This window comes from Narcine bancroftii, chromosome 1 (assembly GCF_036971445.1).
Source record: "Narcine bancroftii isolate sNarBan1 chromosome 1, sNarBan1.hap1, whole genome shotgun sequence".
Classification (NCBI taxonomy): Eukaryota; Metazoa; Chordata; class Chondrichthyes; order Torpediniformes; family Narcinidae; genus Narcine; species Narcine bancroftii.
In genome coordinates this window covers 294,478,126-294,495,583 of record NC_091469.1, presented here as the reverse complement: position 1 = coordinate 294,495,583, position 17,458 = coordinate 294,478,126, and the positions used below count along the sequence as shown (strand labels likewise).

At 42.4% G+C, this 17,458-nt stretch overlaps 1 protein-coding gene across 10 annotated transcripts in view; it reads right to left on the bottom strand.

The window, feature by feature from the left end:
- The window catches only part of nav2a (neuron navigator 2a), a 411,462-nt gene that overhangs the window by 5,747 nt on the left and 388,257 nt on the right, over positions 1 to 17,458 (bottom strand). For all 10 annotated transcript variants that reach the window (XM_069904879.1, XM_069904824.1, XM_069904830.1 and 7 more), the window contains 6 exons: positions 16,807 to 16,975; positions 15,453 to 15,688; positions 8,814 to 8,968; positions 7,631 to 7,702; positions 4,827 to 5,023; positions 2,272 to 2,390 (listed from right to left, as the gene is read on the bottom strand). In XM_069904879.1, the coding sequence (XP_069760980.1) occupies positions 2,272 to 2,390; positions 4,827 to 5,023; positions 7,631 to 7,702; positions 8,814 to 8,968; positions 15,453 to 15,688; positions 16,807 to 16,975 (948 nt within the window). The remainder of the gene's footprint in view (positions 1 to 2,271; positions 2,391 to 4,826; positions 5,024 to 7,630; positions 7,703 to 8,813; positions 8,969 to 15,452; positions 15,689 to 16,806; positions 16,976 to 17,458) is intronic.

The following is a 17,458-nucleotide window of genomic DNA, read 5'->3' as shown; positions in this document are numbered from 1 at the left end:
TCCCAGTGACTGACTATTTCAATTCTGTGCCCCACTCCCACGTCGACATGGCCTCATGCAGTGCCGAACCAAAGTCACCTGTAAATTGGAGGAGCAACACGTAGTGTTCCATCCAACCAGATGGCATTAACTTCTCTGGTTTCTACCAGCCTGTTCCCCATTTTCCCTCCATACTCCAACCCTTCTTTCTTCCAGCTCTCCATAACAGCCACCACCCCTCCCCTTGTTTGCCTACCCTCCCTTAACCACCATTTGCCTCCAGACTGTGATCCTACCCCTGCCCTTTCCCCTCTACCATTTTGTCAGGCACCTGCCCATATTTTGCTCATACCTTGTTGGAAGGGCTCAATCCTGAAACATTGGTTATGTATTGTTGACTTTGCTAAGTAAAGCACACTGCTTGACCTGCAGACTCTCTTCAGCATTGTTTTTACTTCAATCACGGTGTCTGCAGACTTTTGTGGTTTATTCCAGTCATTCTGCTATGTATCTGCGTCAACCATTAGACCTGACAGCCAATTGCAGGCATCCACCACTCTCTATGTTAAAAAAAATTCTGCACGCATTCCCTTAATCTTCCTCTCTCTTAGCTTAAATAAATGTCCTCTTGTATTTGACAATTCCATCTTGGGGAAAAAAAAATACATATTTGCTTTGCATATTTTACAAACCTCTCCTCAGCCTCCAGACCTCTCTTCTGTGTCTTGTCCCAAAGCCTTCACATCCTTCCCATAATGGGGTGACCAGAGATGTAATCCTAGAGCAGCCTAACCTTAATACAGCTAAACCATATCTTCCCAACTCTTACACTCGAAGTAATCCTAATACAGAGACAATAACTAGAATGAACTTAAACTGAACAATAATTTCTGAAATGTCTTCTCCTTCTTAAGTAATCCTTTGTGATGATGTTAATTTGTTTCCATTCTGGTTCTGTGGGTCCTGACATGTTTACGAGGCCAGAGGGGGATGTGTTGACTCTGGCAGAGGTGGGGTGTGAGGTGTTAAGACATTTAGGTGGGCAGGCAAATAATTTGGAGGTGATGCGCTCTGCATGCCAATTTTGCTGGACTTCAATGTGTTCCTGGCCCAGTGCCACTCTGACTGCCCTTCTCCATCTTAATTTGAATTTACACAAACAACATGGTAACAGGCCCTTTCGGCTTACGAGCCCGTGCCGCCAAATTACACCCAATTGATGGTACATTTTTGAAAGGTGGGAGGAAACGGGAGCACCTGAAAGAAACCCACACAGACACAGAGAACGTACAAATTCCTTACAGACAGCGCCAACTTTGAACCCTGGTTGCTCGCAGTATCTCTACAGCTCTTGAGCAGTTATGAGCCATGAATTGTGCTTGCCTGCTCTATTACAGTTTGTATTAGTTTTATGCATCATTCCTTTATGTATGCATGTACTATTATATAATATTCAATAAAATTATTATAAAGAAAAGGTCCACACATCATGTGGTTCTCACTGTACAACTGTGATAGATCTTCCCCCTAAGAAAGTTGGTCCCTTGGGTTCTATTGTTTCTTCCAGCAGCCCAAAGACTGTTGGTAAATTAACCGGTTACTGTAAATTCTCCTTTGTGTAATGTTCACAGGCATGTGAGAGAAAATAAGTTACTAGAAAATAAGGAGGGGAATGGGACTTGCATGGATTAGAAGGGCTTCTGTGTCTAATTCACATTGTGAGCATTCACTATTTTTCTGTTCAAATAACTTTAATTTGTCTCTCTTCTTTACGCCTGCTATTTGTTTCTCATTAATTCCTTCCCATCATCATTTACCCAGTCCCTTTTCTAATCGTCATCCTATTTCTCATTGTACCAGACAAACTTTTACTCCCTCATTTCCTCGAAAACCTTTTTTAAATTTCTAGTACCATCAACTTAAAAAATCCTCCCAATTTCTCTCTCCATCACTCCTTGTCCCCAGATGCTGTGAAACCTGCTGAACATTTCCAGTTTTATTTTGGATATTCAGCACCTGCAGAATTTTGGCTTTCTCAGTTGAACAAAAGGGTGTGCTGATGCCATTAAATGTGTGCCTTCGTGAGACTCGAAATGGTACTGAAATTGAAAAGCCGATCTTGCAACCTATCTTGTGCAAACAGCAGGGGACGAGTTTCCACATTGTGCTTCTGTTATTCACTCATTGGAGGCAAGTAATGACAGTGTCTAGGGCTATTTTGCAATCATGAAAAATTTAATAACCGTTCATCAAAAGATCTGCTTGTATTTTGGGGGGAAAAGAACAAAGTACCTGTAGTCCTTCTCTCACTGCTTCCAGTAGATAAGGGATAATGGAATAGTTCCACAAATCTGTAAACCAAACCCTTGAACCATCAACGTCCATTGGACAGGACAGGAAAAGACGAGGACCTAAACAACAAGGCATTATATTGAAAGTTTGATTAGTATTTTCACCAATGGATTTTACAAAATCTCAGTTTCTTTTTGAAATAACAGTAGCTTCCATTTAACCATTCTCTCAGTAAAAAAAATGAATTATTTACTTTAATAAGTGGTCAGCTGGTGATTTTGCCAATGACCCTCATTTTGAGACTTTGTCATTCATCAGTGCTATGTCTATTTATTGTGATTTGTGGCTTAGGTCCTGGATGGCGTGAGACATTCTTAAGGGCATCCAGGTAAGTGTAGAGCATTACATCGCACTCCTAACTTGCGTGGGAAGGCTTTCGTGTGTCAGGAGGCTACTTACTCAAGGGAGGACATCCAGTCCCTAACCTGCTCTGATGCAATACAGTACAATCCCCGGTATCCAACGCCTCTGGGGTTAGTGGATACCGTATATGTGAATTTTATGGTTGCCTTAGACACAATGCCTAACTAATACACCTGCATTAAGAATAAACAGTTTAAAAGATAAAGACAATGCAAAATGTAATTTGAAAAAAAAAATCAATATTGTGGTCCCTCATTCTGTAAAGTTCACTTTAATCAGGTAATTCGTATAATTTAAATTAGGACTCCAGTCACTGATGCATAACAGCGATGCGCTAATCCCTACGCCAATTGTGCCGCCATCATAATTAACCTCCCTCCCCCAAGTTTACAGATAAAGCCTTACTAATATACTTAACAGATGAATAAAGACTCTTAGTAGGCAGGGATAGGGAGACACTTGGGGAGAGTCACCCCAGCGGCGAGCGGCATCGGCCAGCTCTTCATCCTGGGTGGCACCATTTTATTCAAAGACAACTTTATTGAAACTATTCAAATAGCCGTTACGGGCAGGGCATGACCGGGCAGCTCTGGTGGCTGAATGTTTTCCCTCATTTTTGCCAAATTTTTTAAAATTCTTATTTAATTTTAATTGCATTCATTTATTTATTTCAAATTTTCTTTTGCTGGTTGCTTGAATTCTGGATAATGGGGATTTTATTATATTTATTTGGCTGGTCCAGTTAAGTTTGTTGTCCCAAAGATGTTGATGGGGGAATTTGGCAGTGATAATGACTTGAATATGAAAGGTTGATGATTTAATTCTCGTGTGTTGGAGACAGCCCTTTCCTGGCACATTCGTCGCATGAATGTTACTTTCCATTATCATCCAATACATGGATATTGTCTGGGTTTTGCTGTGTGCAGTTATAGACTGCTTCAATAGCAGTTGTGCAACCATTAATGAACACCCAGTCTTCTGATTTTATGATGAAAAGAAGGCTATTGATAAAAGAGCTGAAGATGGTTGCACCTTGGACATTGACCAGAAAATCGATTGTTGGGACAACTGACCTCCAACAATCACAATCATTTTGTTGCATGGATGCAGTGCCTCCAGTCATTGGGGTGTTTCTCTCTTAATCCCTTTTGACTAGTTTTATCAGGGATGTTTAATGCCACGCACAACCAAATGCCTTGATATTAAAGTCAGTCTAACCTCATCAACAGAATTCAGCTCTTTGGTCCACGTTTGGAACAAGGCTGTGATGAATTGTGGAGGGAAATGGCCATCAATAAGAAAGTCATTGGAGGGTCGGCGTTGGATGGAACAAAGCAGTCCACAATATTTTATCTCATACTGTTATCAACAAAAGATTAATTGGACACAAGTTGGCCAGATTTTCTTTCTCCTGCATTTTGTGCAGTAAACATGCCTGAATCAGCATCGACAGGGTTATTAAAAACCTCAACTGCAACACACCCTGAACAATGAACCAGTTCAAAATAAAGCATTCCAAATACTCATTGCTGATCATCATTGCCTCCATTGGACATGGAATTCTGCACGAAATTAAGGAGTGATTAAGAGAAAAATATAATAAATGATGGATTCTTTTCCAGTCACCTCAAGAGAATGTGACAGGGCACACTTCACATGATTCTTGATGAAATTGCCACCCTTCATTCAATGTGTGACATACAAATTCCATCAGCAAGCACTCCGGAGAATCTCAATACATTTATGACCTGCCAACCTGAGTCTTGTGCAATGGGAAACACACACATGTCCTGAACCCATCTGCAGGTGAATGGTTTGACACACATTGCATGGATCAGCAAATATAATCCATAAGGCAACATGATGCCTTGCAAAAATATATTAGATCTCAGTGTTGGATTCTATTAATTACTGAAACAGTGGAGTAGATGCTGAGCGATTTTTAAAAAATGTTTTCCCTGCCTTTGGTATTCTTTTTATTGTCTCTGATATTAGGCAAAAATATTCAGACCATTAACATTAAAAATGTCTTTGAGAATATCTGGTTTTAATTTGGAAAGACTTTGTGAAGAAGATATGACTGTGATGCTCTTAAAAAGTTTTTTTTTCTCATTCCATTTGGGTATAATTACCAATGGTAACATCAGATGAACTGTGAGCCTCCAGGAATCTGTTCAAGTGGTGCCAGACCTTGGGGATCCAGTCAATGATCCTGACTAGTTCCGTGTTTCTTGTTCTTGTACTAATCTCAGTTTCTATCAGTTTCCGACGAAGGTAGCGGCCTAAGAAACCTTTAACCGGTTCAGTGTGGTTAGCACACAGAACCCACCTGTAACAGAAAAAGGATGTTAATTTGGAGTTTTTCATTTGCGCAGGGTGTGGCGCTAATCCTGCGGTTCCATGTTTTAACATCAAATCACTGAGTGTCTGATCCTAAAAATATGGAGGTTACCTTCTGCATTCACCATGAGTGCTTTGAAATACCACCCACTGCTCATTCAACAAGCCTCTGAAAGCAAGGCATGCAAAATGTGTAATACTAAGAAAAATAACACCAAAGAAACTCCACATTACCTTCCACAATGTGCAGACTATGTGTAAACCTAACCCATCACTGGGTCCACTCGCTGGCTGAAGCAAATATCTACCCATAGTTTGCAACAGTAAAGCTGTATGCCATTACTACCCCAAAAATTAGAGCAATCTTCTGGATTTTCCCATAAGCACAGATTAACATGGAAATCCTGGAATTTTGTTTGTGACGCCCAAGCATTGTTTGGAGCAGCCATTCTCGATCTTCTTTTAGCTCTGTTCTCCGCACCATACCCCACCCCCCCCCCCACCCGCCAAGATTCTGCTGAAAATTTATAGGCCCCCTTCCCCGTGAAGTAGTCAAACTTAGTTGGTTTCTTCCTTACTTCTCTCCTAATGACTACGTAAAAAAAAACTTTAAAAATATGTAGGTCACGTGAGGAGAAAGGAAAACGAGACTTTTAGTTCAATGTGTGCTGTGAGCCTCAGAGGTGCCGAAGGCCTCCGTTGAGAATGGCTGGTTTGGAGCATTCTTCACGAGAATCAAGGATCTCCTATTCTATGGGGTTTATACTTTCACGAGTGCAGTAAAATATCCTGGGCTTTGTTATGAGATTAAAGAAATTGGTAATGATATGTCTGGCTCCAAAAGCACAAGCTTATGGCTGTGTACACACATAAGAAAGTATAAAATAGGAATAGGAGAATGACATCTGACCCACTGAGCCTGATCTGTCAATAAAATCATGGCTGATCAGGTTGTAGACTCAGCTCTGCCTACTTGCCTTATCCCCATGACCCTTCATTCACCTACTGTGAAAAATCTATTTAACCGTAATCTTATAACCGTAACTGCTTCCTCAAGCAGTGAGAACTCTTTGGGAAAACCATCTCCTCCTCATCTCCCCAAAATCTTGAGGTTACCACTTTACAGGAAGAAGTGAATCTGTTGCATTGTTCAAGTGAACCGGCGTGGACTTGAAGGGCCGACATGGCCTGTTTCCACGTCGTAATCAGTTATATAGTTATATGTCCCCTAGTTCTCGTCTCACTTACCATTGGAAACAACCTTCCAACCCTCTACCTTATTGATCTCCTATCATTCTTCTAAATTTCAGTAGTGACTGAATCACTCCATATGGGCTAACCCCCTCACCTTCAGAATCAACCTGCTGAACCTCTTCTGCACTGCTGCCAAAGCCAGTAGATTCTTTCTCAAGGAAACTGGAACTCCTCACAATACTCCAGGTCCAGCCTCACCATTGCCCTGATCAGTTGCAGAACCGCCCTGCTCTTGTTCAGTCCCTCTGGCAATGAAGGCCAACATTCTTTTTGCCTTCCTCAATCACCTGATGCCCCTGGATGCCAACTTTTTTGCGATCTATTCACAAGCATTCCCAAGTCTCTGGACACAATGTCACAATTGAAATAATAACCCGATCCACCGTATTTCTCTTCCAAAGTAGATAACCTCCTCACATTTACCAACATTTTATCCCATCTGCCCACTCACTTCATGAGTCGATATCTCTTGGCAACTCTCCGCATCCTCTGCATCATTTGCTTTTCCACTCAATTTCGTGTCATCTGCAGACTTAAGATGCATTGCACTCGGTTCCCTCTTCCAAATCATTACTGGCTGCAGGCGTTGGAATGTTCACGATGTTGAAATCATCAAAGTCTGTTTCTCCCACTGCTACTGCTCGACCCCCTGAGTTGTTCCACCACCAGATGGGTTGTATATTTTAATCCCTTCATGTGAATACTTAAAAATTGGGATTTAAAAGTGATCTTTTAAATGTTTATTTCAGCTTCCATTTTCTTCATTTAGGCTCTGATCTTCATGAGTTACTTTGTGCATGTTTGTTTTTAAATTAATTATGCATAATACTTCTGTGAGAGATCGTTGGGATTGACTTTGATAATATGATAGTTGCCAGACATTCGGGGTCTTACTTGAGCTGTGGTCTAACAAGATCTCTATCAACTTAAGATTCCTCAACTCTCTGGGGAACTTGCAACACAGCAAGTTGTCCAGTTGCTGACCAGAATTTGGTCCAATCAATTCAATAAATAACATAAAAAATGTCAAAATATCTATATACCCCAATTATTATAATGGCAAAACATTAAAGTCCATTTGATTCACTGCCCTGGGTTAATTAAATTTCACAATCAAGATTCCTGACTGAAACACCTTTGGACAATCAACTGCTGTTAATATGCTTAATCAATAGGAAAAGCCTCAAAAAGACAGTTTGGACACTTAAATGTAGAAGCTGGTCAAGGTAATAGTTGCTAAAATGAAAGTCTGAAGCTTATTTAAGTTGCGCAAAAGAAATAAGAACTCAAAGGTTGATCAAAAATGCAAGAAGTTCCAGGAGGGAACAGGCTCAGACAATACCTGAAGTTGTGATGAAGTTGGAGATTAGGTGTGGATGACGTTGCCTGGTTCATTGTGCCAATAATGTAAGGGCTGAAAAAAAAATTTCAGTATTAGTAATTACATGGAGAAACATTTGAATTCAGATCAGAGATCGAGAAGATGAATAAACAAGGTCCTGTGTCGGCAAAATTTACCAAAATGTTTCAAGTTACGATAAAAAAAAACTTAATTGATTCAGTGAATAACTTCAGGGGAAAAAAAAGATTAATTGACATTATTTGTCCCTGTACATTCTGAGTTGACTCTTAATTCTTTTCTGAAGCAGCCTATACCTGAGTCAAGACCAAACAGTCAATGCAAACAAGTGTTAACTCATTCTTTAGAAACCTGATGAAAGGTATAAATCCAGCAAGGCTCACATTAAGTCAGGAAAACAGAGGCCATTTCTGCAGCTTAGACACCCTCCAAAGCACAATCTAAAAGTGAGTGGTGACATTCTTTCCCCTGTCCCTTCTGACATATCTCTGAATCAAGAGTTCTAATAAATTGATCAAGTGTCTCTTGGGCGTTAGTGTTTCCTTTGTTGTGTGCAAGTTGGTTACTGCGCTGCTCAGAAAACTATATAACCACCCTGGGAAGCATTTTGGAGCATTATATACTTAGAAATCCAAATTTACTCTTTTATTTGTTTAGTAAAAATTGCTGAGAAGTACCAGAACACACCCTGGCAGGTTTAGTAAATATAGAACATTTTTTTCCCACTCTGCTAACTTTGGGCATTTAGCTCAGTCAGCCCAGTGGATATTCAGTACTGCCAAAGACTGTAAAGCCTCATGTTGCTGGTCTAATAATAATATTGGATTGTCTCCACAATTGGCCACTCACCTTCTTTTATATTCTTCACTGACTTATACGATACTAATGGGTGCCAATACAGAGCGAGAAGGCATGAATTGCTTAGAAAGAGGGCGGGAAAAAAGCATTAAAATCAGCTAATTATTTGACTCCTGAGTGCCCCAGAAAACTGTACTGAAGTCTAAGCAACAGGCACAATTGGTTGTGATAAACTACTAAATCATACTTCCACTTGAACTCTGCAGAAGACACTCTCACACCAAGAGAATGGTTCCCTGACATGAATCTCCACACTTGAATCAGTAGTACCATATATCGGGCAACAATTAAAACAAAATCCTATTACCATTTGTGGTACTTGCAGTTCAAAAGACCGTTGAAGATCTCGCCAAGGGAACCAACGTGATGTAAGTTGTCTAAGATGATCACACTCGGCATGTCCACTGCATTGGCTTCGCTATTACATTGATCCGCTAGGTTTGAAAGATACTGACGGAGCTCCTGAAGAAGAGAATACTTAATATGTCAGTCTGTACACTTGACCTGATTGCACAACACAAATACCTCACAAAATGCAACAGAAGCGAAGAAACTAATATGAAAGAAAGCATATTGGAAACATTCAAGAGGTTTGGCAGAGTTTGTGGAAAGGAAAAGGCTACTGTCAGCAAAAACTGTCATTCTGAAATGGTCATCATTAACTCACTCCACAGATGCTGTCAGTTTCTCCGGTATCTTCCGTTTAATTAGAAATATCAACAGGGGTTCCCTGAGTTACGGAAGATCTGACTGATGAATATCTAACAAGTACATCCATTGGACTCCAAATACTTACAAATAAGTGACATCTCTGTGAAAGCAAACCAGTCAACTGTATTTGACCACAGATCTTTGTCACAGAGTGCTCAAAGTTTAAAATTTAAGGGCAGCGCTGTTAGTGTAGCGGTTAGTGAAATGCTGCAACGTGCTAATGATCCAAGTTCGTATCCAGCGCTGTCAGTAAGGACTTTGTACGTTCTCCCCATGTCTGTGTGTGTTTCCTCCCACCTTTCAAAACATAATCAATTGGGTGTAAATGGGTGGCACGGGCTTGTCAGCCAGAAAGGCTGGTCACCGTGCTGTATGTCTAAATCTAAATCAAACATTGAATAATCTATTCTGAAAATAACATTAATAATCGACACCTGGATGGGAAAGCATCCAAATGTTTAAACTGTGATTTGATTGTAAAGAAACGCCTTGTTGGAATTTTGTTTCCCTTGCTGCGCTCTGGCTTGTTTATGACGCATCTTCCAAATGACTGAATGTCTTTTTTATTTCTTGTGGCCCATTCATTCATTTTTGCTTGCTGAGAATTTGTTTGTATCTGATTGACTCATAAATCGGTTTCCAGACAATTTTCAGGAATGGAACCTGGGTACTGCCTGCACTTGCAATTGAAGGCTATGTTTTGGGTTTCTCTGTTCATCATATGAGAATGTCATTTGCCACATTTGCCAAATGGATAAAAGAAATCTGTAACTTTCTACAAGTAGTTACTATGGTCCACGAAGTCTTTCAAAGTTACTAATAGTCATTCTGGTGCAAAGAATTATTGGATTGCTGTAATATGTAGCAAAAGCATAATCATAAATTCATGAATGACTTTTACATCTTAAATTGTCAACAATGATTTATGGTCCTCAAAATATTATCTGGCCAGCAATTAGATATGTTTAATGATCAGCTCATTGTTTGTGAAACCTGGGTTTCTTGCATCTATAAGATGTCTCTCCATTGGTTCAATGCACATCTCTTCCAGGCTTATTAGTTCGAGAGCGAACACGACCAGCCTTAATTCAGAACGCCTTGTCTCTCTGACCACGGATCCCATTTCTGCAGTGCCTTAGGGATGGGGTTGGGGGGGGGGGGGGGGCAACGGCCACTACTTTAAACCGAGCAAGGATGTGTGGAGGAAGGGAGGAGATGACCGAGGTTGCCTGCTCTGCAATGGTGCCACACCACAGGGATTTGTCTGCAGACAAGTTTATTTCCCTTCTTTCACATAAGTAAATGTTTTAAATCAACCAATTTCTCACGAGGTGTGCAATGCGCATTTAACTGAAAACTAAACTGCATCAGAAAGTGAAACTTGAACAGCTCATGTGAAAATTAGGTTAAAGCATTTAAACGTTGCAAGTATAAGAGAACGGGGTGTCATTTTAAAAAAGGAATCTGTAAGAACCAGGCTTTATTGCAGATGTGAGACCCTAGCTCATGGTAAACTGGTCGGCAACAGATGCTTCTGTCAGCTGCCGGGACAGATTCCCCGTGAGGTGCTGAACTTAAGGCCCAATTAAAACTGGCACATTGTTGAGTGAATGAAAATATTGCACTGTGAGCCCTCAAAGAGAAATGAAATCAACTTTATAGAATGTGATAGTATGGATTCTATCACCAATGTGTATATGTATATATTGTAGTATTGGATGGTTGTGATTGGCAGAGAGCGTAGCCAAGCCTACTGTCAGGTCTTAAAGGGTTGTTTCTAGCCAGACCCAGATCATTCTGGACTGGTCGACCTACATGTGATACACTCCAGTCTTCTAGTTAATAAAAGCCTTGGTTTGAATCAACAAGCCTTTGATTCTTTCAACGTGCACTACAATTTTATTAACTAGAAAGTTTTCAAGGGATGGAGCATATGCTGCGACCAGAACGCCTCAACATTGACCTCAGTTGGCTACAGCTCCGAATGACTATAAGCACTGGGTGAGGTGTTTCGAAGCTTACCTACAACTCCCTGTCCCTGCCATGGTGGAGGACGGTCAGGTGGTGGTTGTTAAAAACGGGGAGACGCCGCAGATGGTGGTTGACTACAACCAGACAGTCAACTGCCTCATGCTTCTGGATGCGGTGAATCAGATCGCCCAATACCGTGTGTTCTCCACCATTGACTTACATTTGGCCTATCACCATCTCCCGATTCGCTGAGATGACCGACTTTTCACAGTCTTCAAAGCGAATGGGCGGCTGTATCAATTCCTCAGGGTACCATTTGGGGTCACGAATGGTGTCACGGTTTTCCAGCGGGAAATGGACCAGATGGTAGACCAGAACGGGCTAACAGCTACTTTCCCATATCTGGACAACGCCACCATCTGTGGACATGACACGCAGGATCATGATGCCAACCTTGAGGAACTTTTTCAGACTGTGATTTGGCTGAACTTATCTACAATTTCGACAAGTGTGTCTTCAGGACCACTCGGCTCGCAATTCTAGGTTGCGTGGTGGAGAACGGGGTGGTAATGCCGGACCCTGACCGCATGCATCCCCTCATGGACTTGCCACCCCCACTCCCCAACACCCAAAAGGCACTCAGATGCTGCCTGGGCTTCTTTTCGTACTACGCCCAATGAGTTATACACTATGCTGACAAGTCATGGCCACTTATCAAGACCATCTCCTTCCCCCTGTCAACCGAAGTCAGAGCGGTCTTCGACTGCATAAAATTGGACATTGCTGCTGCAATGCTGCATGCCATAGACGAGTCCATTCGGTTCCAAGTAGAGAGCGATGTATCCGATTTTGCACTGGTGGCCACTATGAACCAGGCTGGTCAGCCAGTAGCCTTCTTCTCCAGGACCCTCCAGGCCGTGAGAGCCGACACTCCTCTGTCGAGAAGGAGGGCCAGGCCATAGTCGAAGCAATATTTTGTTGGACGAACTACCTCATTGGCAGGCGCTTTTTACACTGCTGACCGACCAACGCACGGTCTCGTTCATGTTTAGCAGCACCCACTGAGGTAAGATCAAGAACAACAAGATCGCTAGGTGGAGAATCGAACTCTCCACCTTCAATTACGACATACTGTACTGGCCTGGTAAACTTAACGACCCGCCAGACGTGCTCTCCAGGGGGACTTGTGCCAACTGGACAGGCTGCAGAGATTCCACGAGGAACTCTGTCATCCAGGGGTCACTAGGTTCACGCACTTCGTTAAGGCTCGCAACCTGCCCTACACGGTCAAGGAGATTCGCTCCATGACTCGAGCCTGCCCAATGTGCGCAGAGTGCAAGCCCCACTTCTTCCGTCCAGAGAACACCCATGTCACCAAAGCCACCTGGCCCTTTGAACGTCTCAGCGTGGACTTCAAGGGGTCCCTACCGTCGACCAACCGTAACACCTACATTCTTACAGTGATCAACGAGTAGTATTCTCGCTTCCCGTTCGCTGTGCCCTGCTCGGACATGACCACCTCCTCAGTCATAGAGGCCTTGCGCAGCATCTTCGCCATCTTCGGGTACCCCAGTTACATCCACAGTGACCGGGGGGGGTCCTCGTTTATGAGCACTGAGCTGCGGCAGTACCTCCTGGAGCGTGGTATTGGTTCGAGCAGAACCACCAGCTATAACCCACACGGTAATGGGCAGGTCGAAAGAGAGAATGCCACCGTCTGGAAAGTGGTTACGCTTTCCCTCCGGCCCAAAGGCGTCCCCACCGCTCGCTGGCAGGACGTGCTCACTAGCGCCCGACACTCCATCTGCTCCCTCCTATGCACTGTGACCAATGCCACCTCCCCCCCCCCCCCCATGAAAGGAAATCCAAATTGGAAACAACCACGCCGGCGTGGCTCATGGTTCCCGGACCTGTCCTCCTGCGACGCCACGTCCGGTACTCAAAGAATGACCCTTTGGTTGACTGAGTGACGCTGCTCCATGTGAACCCTCATTATGCCTACATTGAGTACCCGGACAGGCGGGAAGACCCAGTCTCGGTGAGGGACCTAGCCCAAGCTGGATCAGACCCAGCATTGCTCCCAACCCAACCTCCTCCAAATCCTTCTCCCCTAGGTCACGTGCTTGAACAGAGGGATCAGCACCACCCCACCAGCTCAGGCCAGCCTACCGACAATGCCGTTGGGGAATTGAGGGAGGCAGTGGCTGCACCCAACGAGCCCGCCAGTTACATGACTCCAGCGACCCCAATCCCAGCACCACGGCGTCAGGCCCCCCAACCATTACAGCCCCTAACCTCCCACCAGCTCCCCCACCGTTTTTTTTTTTTACAGCCCTCCATTTACCTTGGGGTCAGTTCTCAAAGAAAGGGTGAATGTGATAGTACAGATTCTATCACCAATGTGTATATGTACAGATGGTAGTGTAGGATGACTGTGATTGGCTGAGAATGTAGCCATGCCTACTGGCAGGTCTTAAAGGGTTGCTCCTAGCCAGACCCAGATCATTCTGGACTGGTTGACCTACATGTGATACGCTCCAGTCTTCTAGTTAATAAAAGCCTTGGTTTGGATCAACAAGCCTTTGATTCTTTCAACATGCACTACATAGAGAAAAAAACAATAACATGAATTGCTCCGCCAATGGGTGCTCCAATGGCTGAAATGGGCAATGGGCATAATGAGGTCAAGCAAAGCGTTTTTATAAATGCAAATGTGTTTTTTAACAGCCAATCCTAACAAAACTCATTGTCAATGATTGTGGACTTGGTCAAGACCATAATAAAAGTGATTCACTTCCTGGCGCGTATGTTCATAGCAGAGGGTGGCGCCACTGTGAATCACGTCCTGCTCTTTTTGCCCTGAGAAGTCAGATCCCTATATAAAAGAACTTAGCAGAGAGAACGCTGTATTCACCTTTCAGATTTCCCTTTTACATAGATCATGAGATGGGCAATAAGGCGGCTTCTCTATGTAAAAAGGGCTCCAGATAGGGCTAATGCAGAAAAGACACTTCCATGTGAATGCAAGTCCTCCACTATTGATGTTGAACAAAAGAATGTGTCACTGTAAACACCATTCAATGATTCTGGAGAAACTTCATTACTACAAGAGTGGTTAGAATGTCAAAAGTGCATTTCAGGCAAACAACAAAGTTGAAATGCATGGACAGAGTACATGAGAAAGTGTTGTTTCCCATGGTGGGAGAACCTAGGACAAGAAGGCACAACTATAGGATTGAAGGGTGTCTGCTTATTACAGAGATACAGAAGAAATTCTTTAGCCAGAGGCTGGTAAATCTGTGGAATTTGTTGCTTCTAGCGATTATGGAGGCCAGGTTATGTGGGTGTCTTTAAGGGAGCGATTGATAGGTTATTGATTAGTCAAGGCATCAAAGGAGAAGGCCAGGCAGGTGGGCTAAGTGGGAAAATGGATCAGCTCATGATTAAGTGGGGTGAATAGTCTATTTCTGCTCCCTCTTATGGCCTTAAGTCTGTAAGAGGAAATTCAGTTGAGTTCAGGAGGGAGAATAAATCGAAGGGAATGCAGATAATGTGAGATGAAGTAAGGTAAAAGAAGGCTTGTGTGGCGTTTGAGCACTGCACAGACCAGTTTGTTTTCATGATATAAATCTTCACCTTCTTCATGAACAAGGAGAAAGAGCAGGCCATCTGGCCTGTTGAGCTTGTCCACCATTCAATGGTTTATCTGATGATCAGCTCATCTTCATCTACCTGCCTTAATTCCCGTACTATGCAAAAATCTATCCAACCTTGTTTTAAATTTATTTATTGAGGTTGCCTCCACTCTTCAATGGGCAGCAAATTCCACAGATTCACCACCCTCTGGGAAAAGCAGTTCCTTCACATCTAAATTTACTACCCTGAATCTAGAGGCTATGTCCCTTTTCTTTTTAAAATATTTTAATTAATTTTAATACAGGACTTATACAGATAATAAAATTCAATAAAATGATATGGATAATTATATAGAATTAATAAACTATTCAATGTAACAAAAACATACATAAGTTGTAAATCATATCCATAATTTGTATTCCAAGTGCCATGTATATAAAAAAGAATTAATAACAAAGCAAAAAGAGAAAAAAACAATAAAAAGGAGAAAAACTCAAACCCCTGCCTAACTACATTGCCAGATGCTATACATGATTAATATATTTTTTTAATGGTGGGCTAGGTCCCTAAGAGAATTTCCCTTGCTCACAACAGTCCACAAGTGTTAAGTATCCAACTATTTCCTCACCTTGCTGGATTTGTGATCCACATTAAAGGTTGCAATCACCCCGTCTGCCAGCTCTCGCCCTTCCCTGAGCACGATGTATTCAGCGAGCCGGTTGGCCAGGAAGGTTTTCCCTGTACCACTTGGTCCTGATAGAATGATGCGGCGATGGTCTGTCAGCAGGGAGACGTAGCGTTGCAGAATAGGCTTTGGAATCAGTGTTTCAAACACAAGAGAATCAAAACTGTGCTCTGGCAAACCTGCATGAAGTAAAAGAATGGACAAAATGTCATGGAAGAAAATGAACAAAGCAAACTCTCATTTACAAAAGAAAAATTACTTTCATTTTGCGCTTTACCACTTTTCATCCATTCTATTTTTTTCAGGTCCACAATAGCTCTGAAGATCAACTCAAAGAAATGTGACACACACTATCGTCAGGGCACTTGAGATCTTCACATCTTTTTGATCTGAACACATTTGAGCTGTTAAACATTAATTTCACACTGACAAGTTTTACACCTTTTATGAGCACACATCGAAATTTGTATCATTATGATTTCTAAATGATGTTCAAGGTCAAACAAGAAACATAACTTCTTTATCACCTATCTGCCTACCTAACTCTCCTTCTCCTTCCCTTTCCAAAGGAGGTGCATGACCCCCTTAAAGATGCAATGGACCAGGAGACATACAATTAATCTGGTCCATATTTTTTTTTTAATTTACTCATTCTCCTTCAGTTCAGTGAAAGGAGGAAAGTATAGGGGAGACATCAGGAGTACATTTTTTTTTTTACAGAGAGTTGTGGGTGCCTGGAATATATTGCCAGGGTTGGTGGGGGAGGCTGGAACATTAAGGGCATTTAAGAGAATCTTAGGCACATGGATGAAAGGAAAATAGAAAGTTATGAGTTAAAGAGGGTTTAGTTACTCTTTTGAGTCAATATATTTAGGTCAGCACAACATTGTGGGTCTAAGGCCCTGTACTGTGCTGTAATACATACATATATACAGCACGGTAACAGGGCATTTTGGCCCATGCGTCTGGCAGCCCATTTTACAGCCAATTAACGTACATTCCCAGTATGTTTTAAACACTGGGAGGAAACCGGAGCCCCGAGGAAATCCCACGCAGACATGGGAAGAAAGTACAAATTCCTTACAGACAGTGGGGATTCGAACTCTGGTCCCAATCGCTGGTGCTGTAAAGGCAAAGCGCTAACCGCTACGCCAACTGTGCCACCCTGATGTTTGATGTTCTAAACCTGAGCTATCATCTGTGGGTTGTTATTTATCTCTGGCTCTGTTTCACGATCTACTTTCTTGAAAACGAAATAAAAGAGGACTGAAACCTCCATGGCAAATAACATTCATACCTTTCAGCGACATTGTAATTGTATTGCTTTCTCCTACTAAGTAGCCACACGGCAGCAACTCAGGCGTGTCCACGTTATTAATGCGAATTATGTCACCAATGCTGTAGCCCAGGACACTGTCAGAGTTTAGCCCCAACTGGCTTACTGGATCCACATGGATAATATACTCCTGTGAGAAAGAGCGTAACTGAGTTAAAACACACAAGCTTGCATTCTGAATGAGACTTAGTGGTTGGTGTTGGTGGAATCAATAAAAGGGAGGGTATTTTAGTCAGACGAGTGTAACAAAATTGCATTTTTCAACAAAATGTAGGACCATGCTTGTCAGATTGGCAATATGCCACATCATAACTATGTGCACCATAAGCTTTTAACAAGTATAAACTTCTGCATCGTTCTTCTCCAAAAGCATTGTTTTTAGATCAACCAAATAGTGCAAATTTTAATTGATGATCTGTACTCATCTGGTAAGCAAGAAAAGTTGGTAGACATGGGTGTCAATGAAGACCACAGCTACCATTATCTGCTGTTGCGGTCCTTGTGGGGGTCAGAAGGTTCAAGCTGCATTCCAGAGACATGGTCACAAAATTCTGCTGCAAGGGGACATATTCTGTGTCTGGCACAGTGGACAGTGCCATGTTGGGTTCTCTCG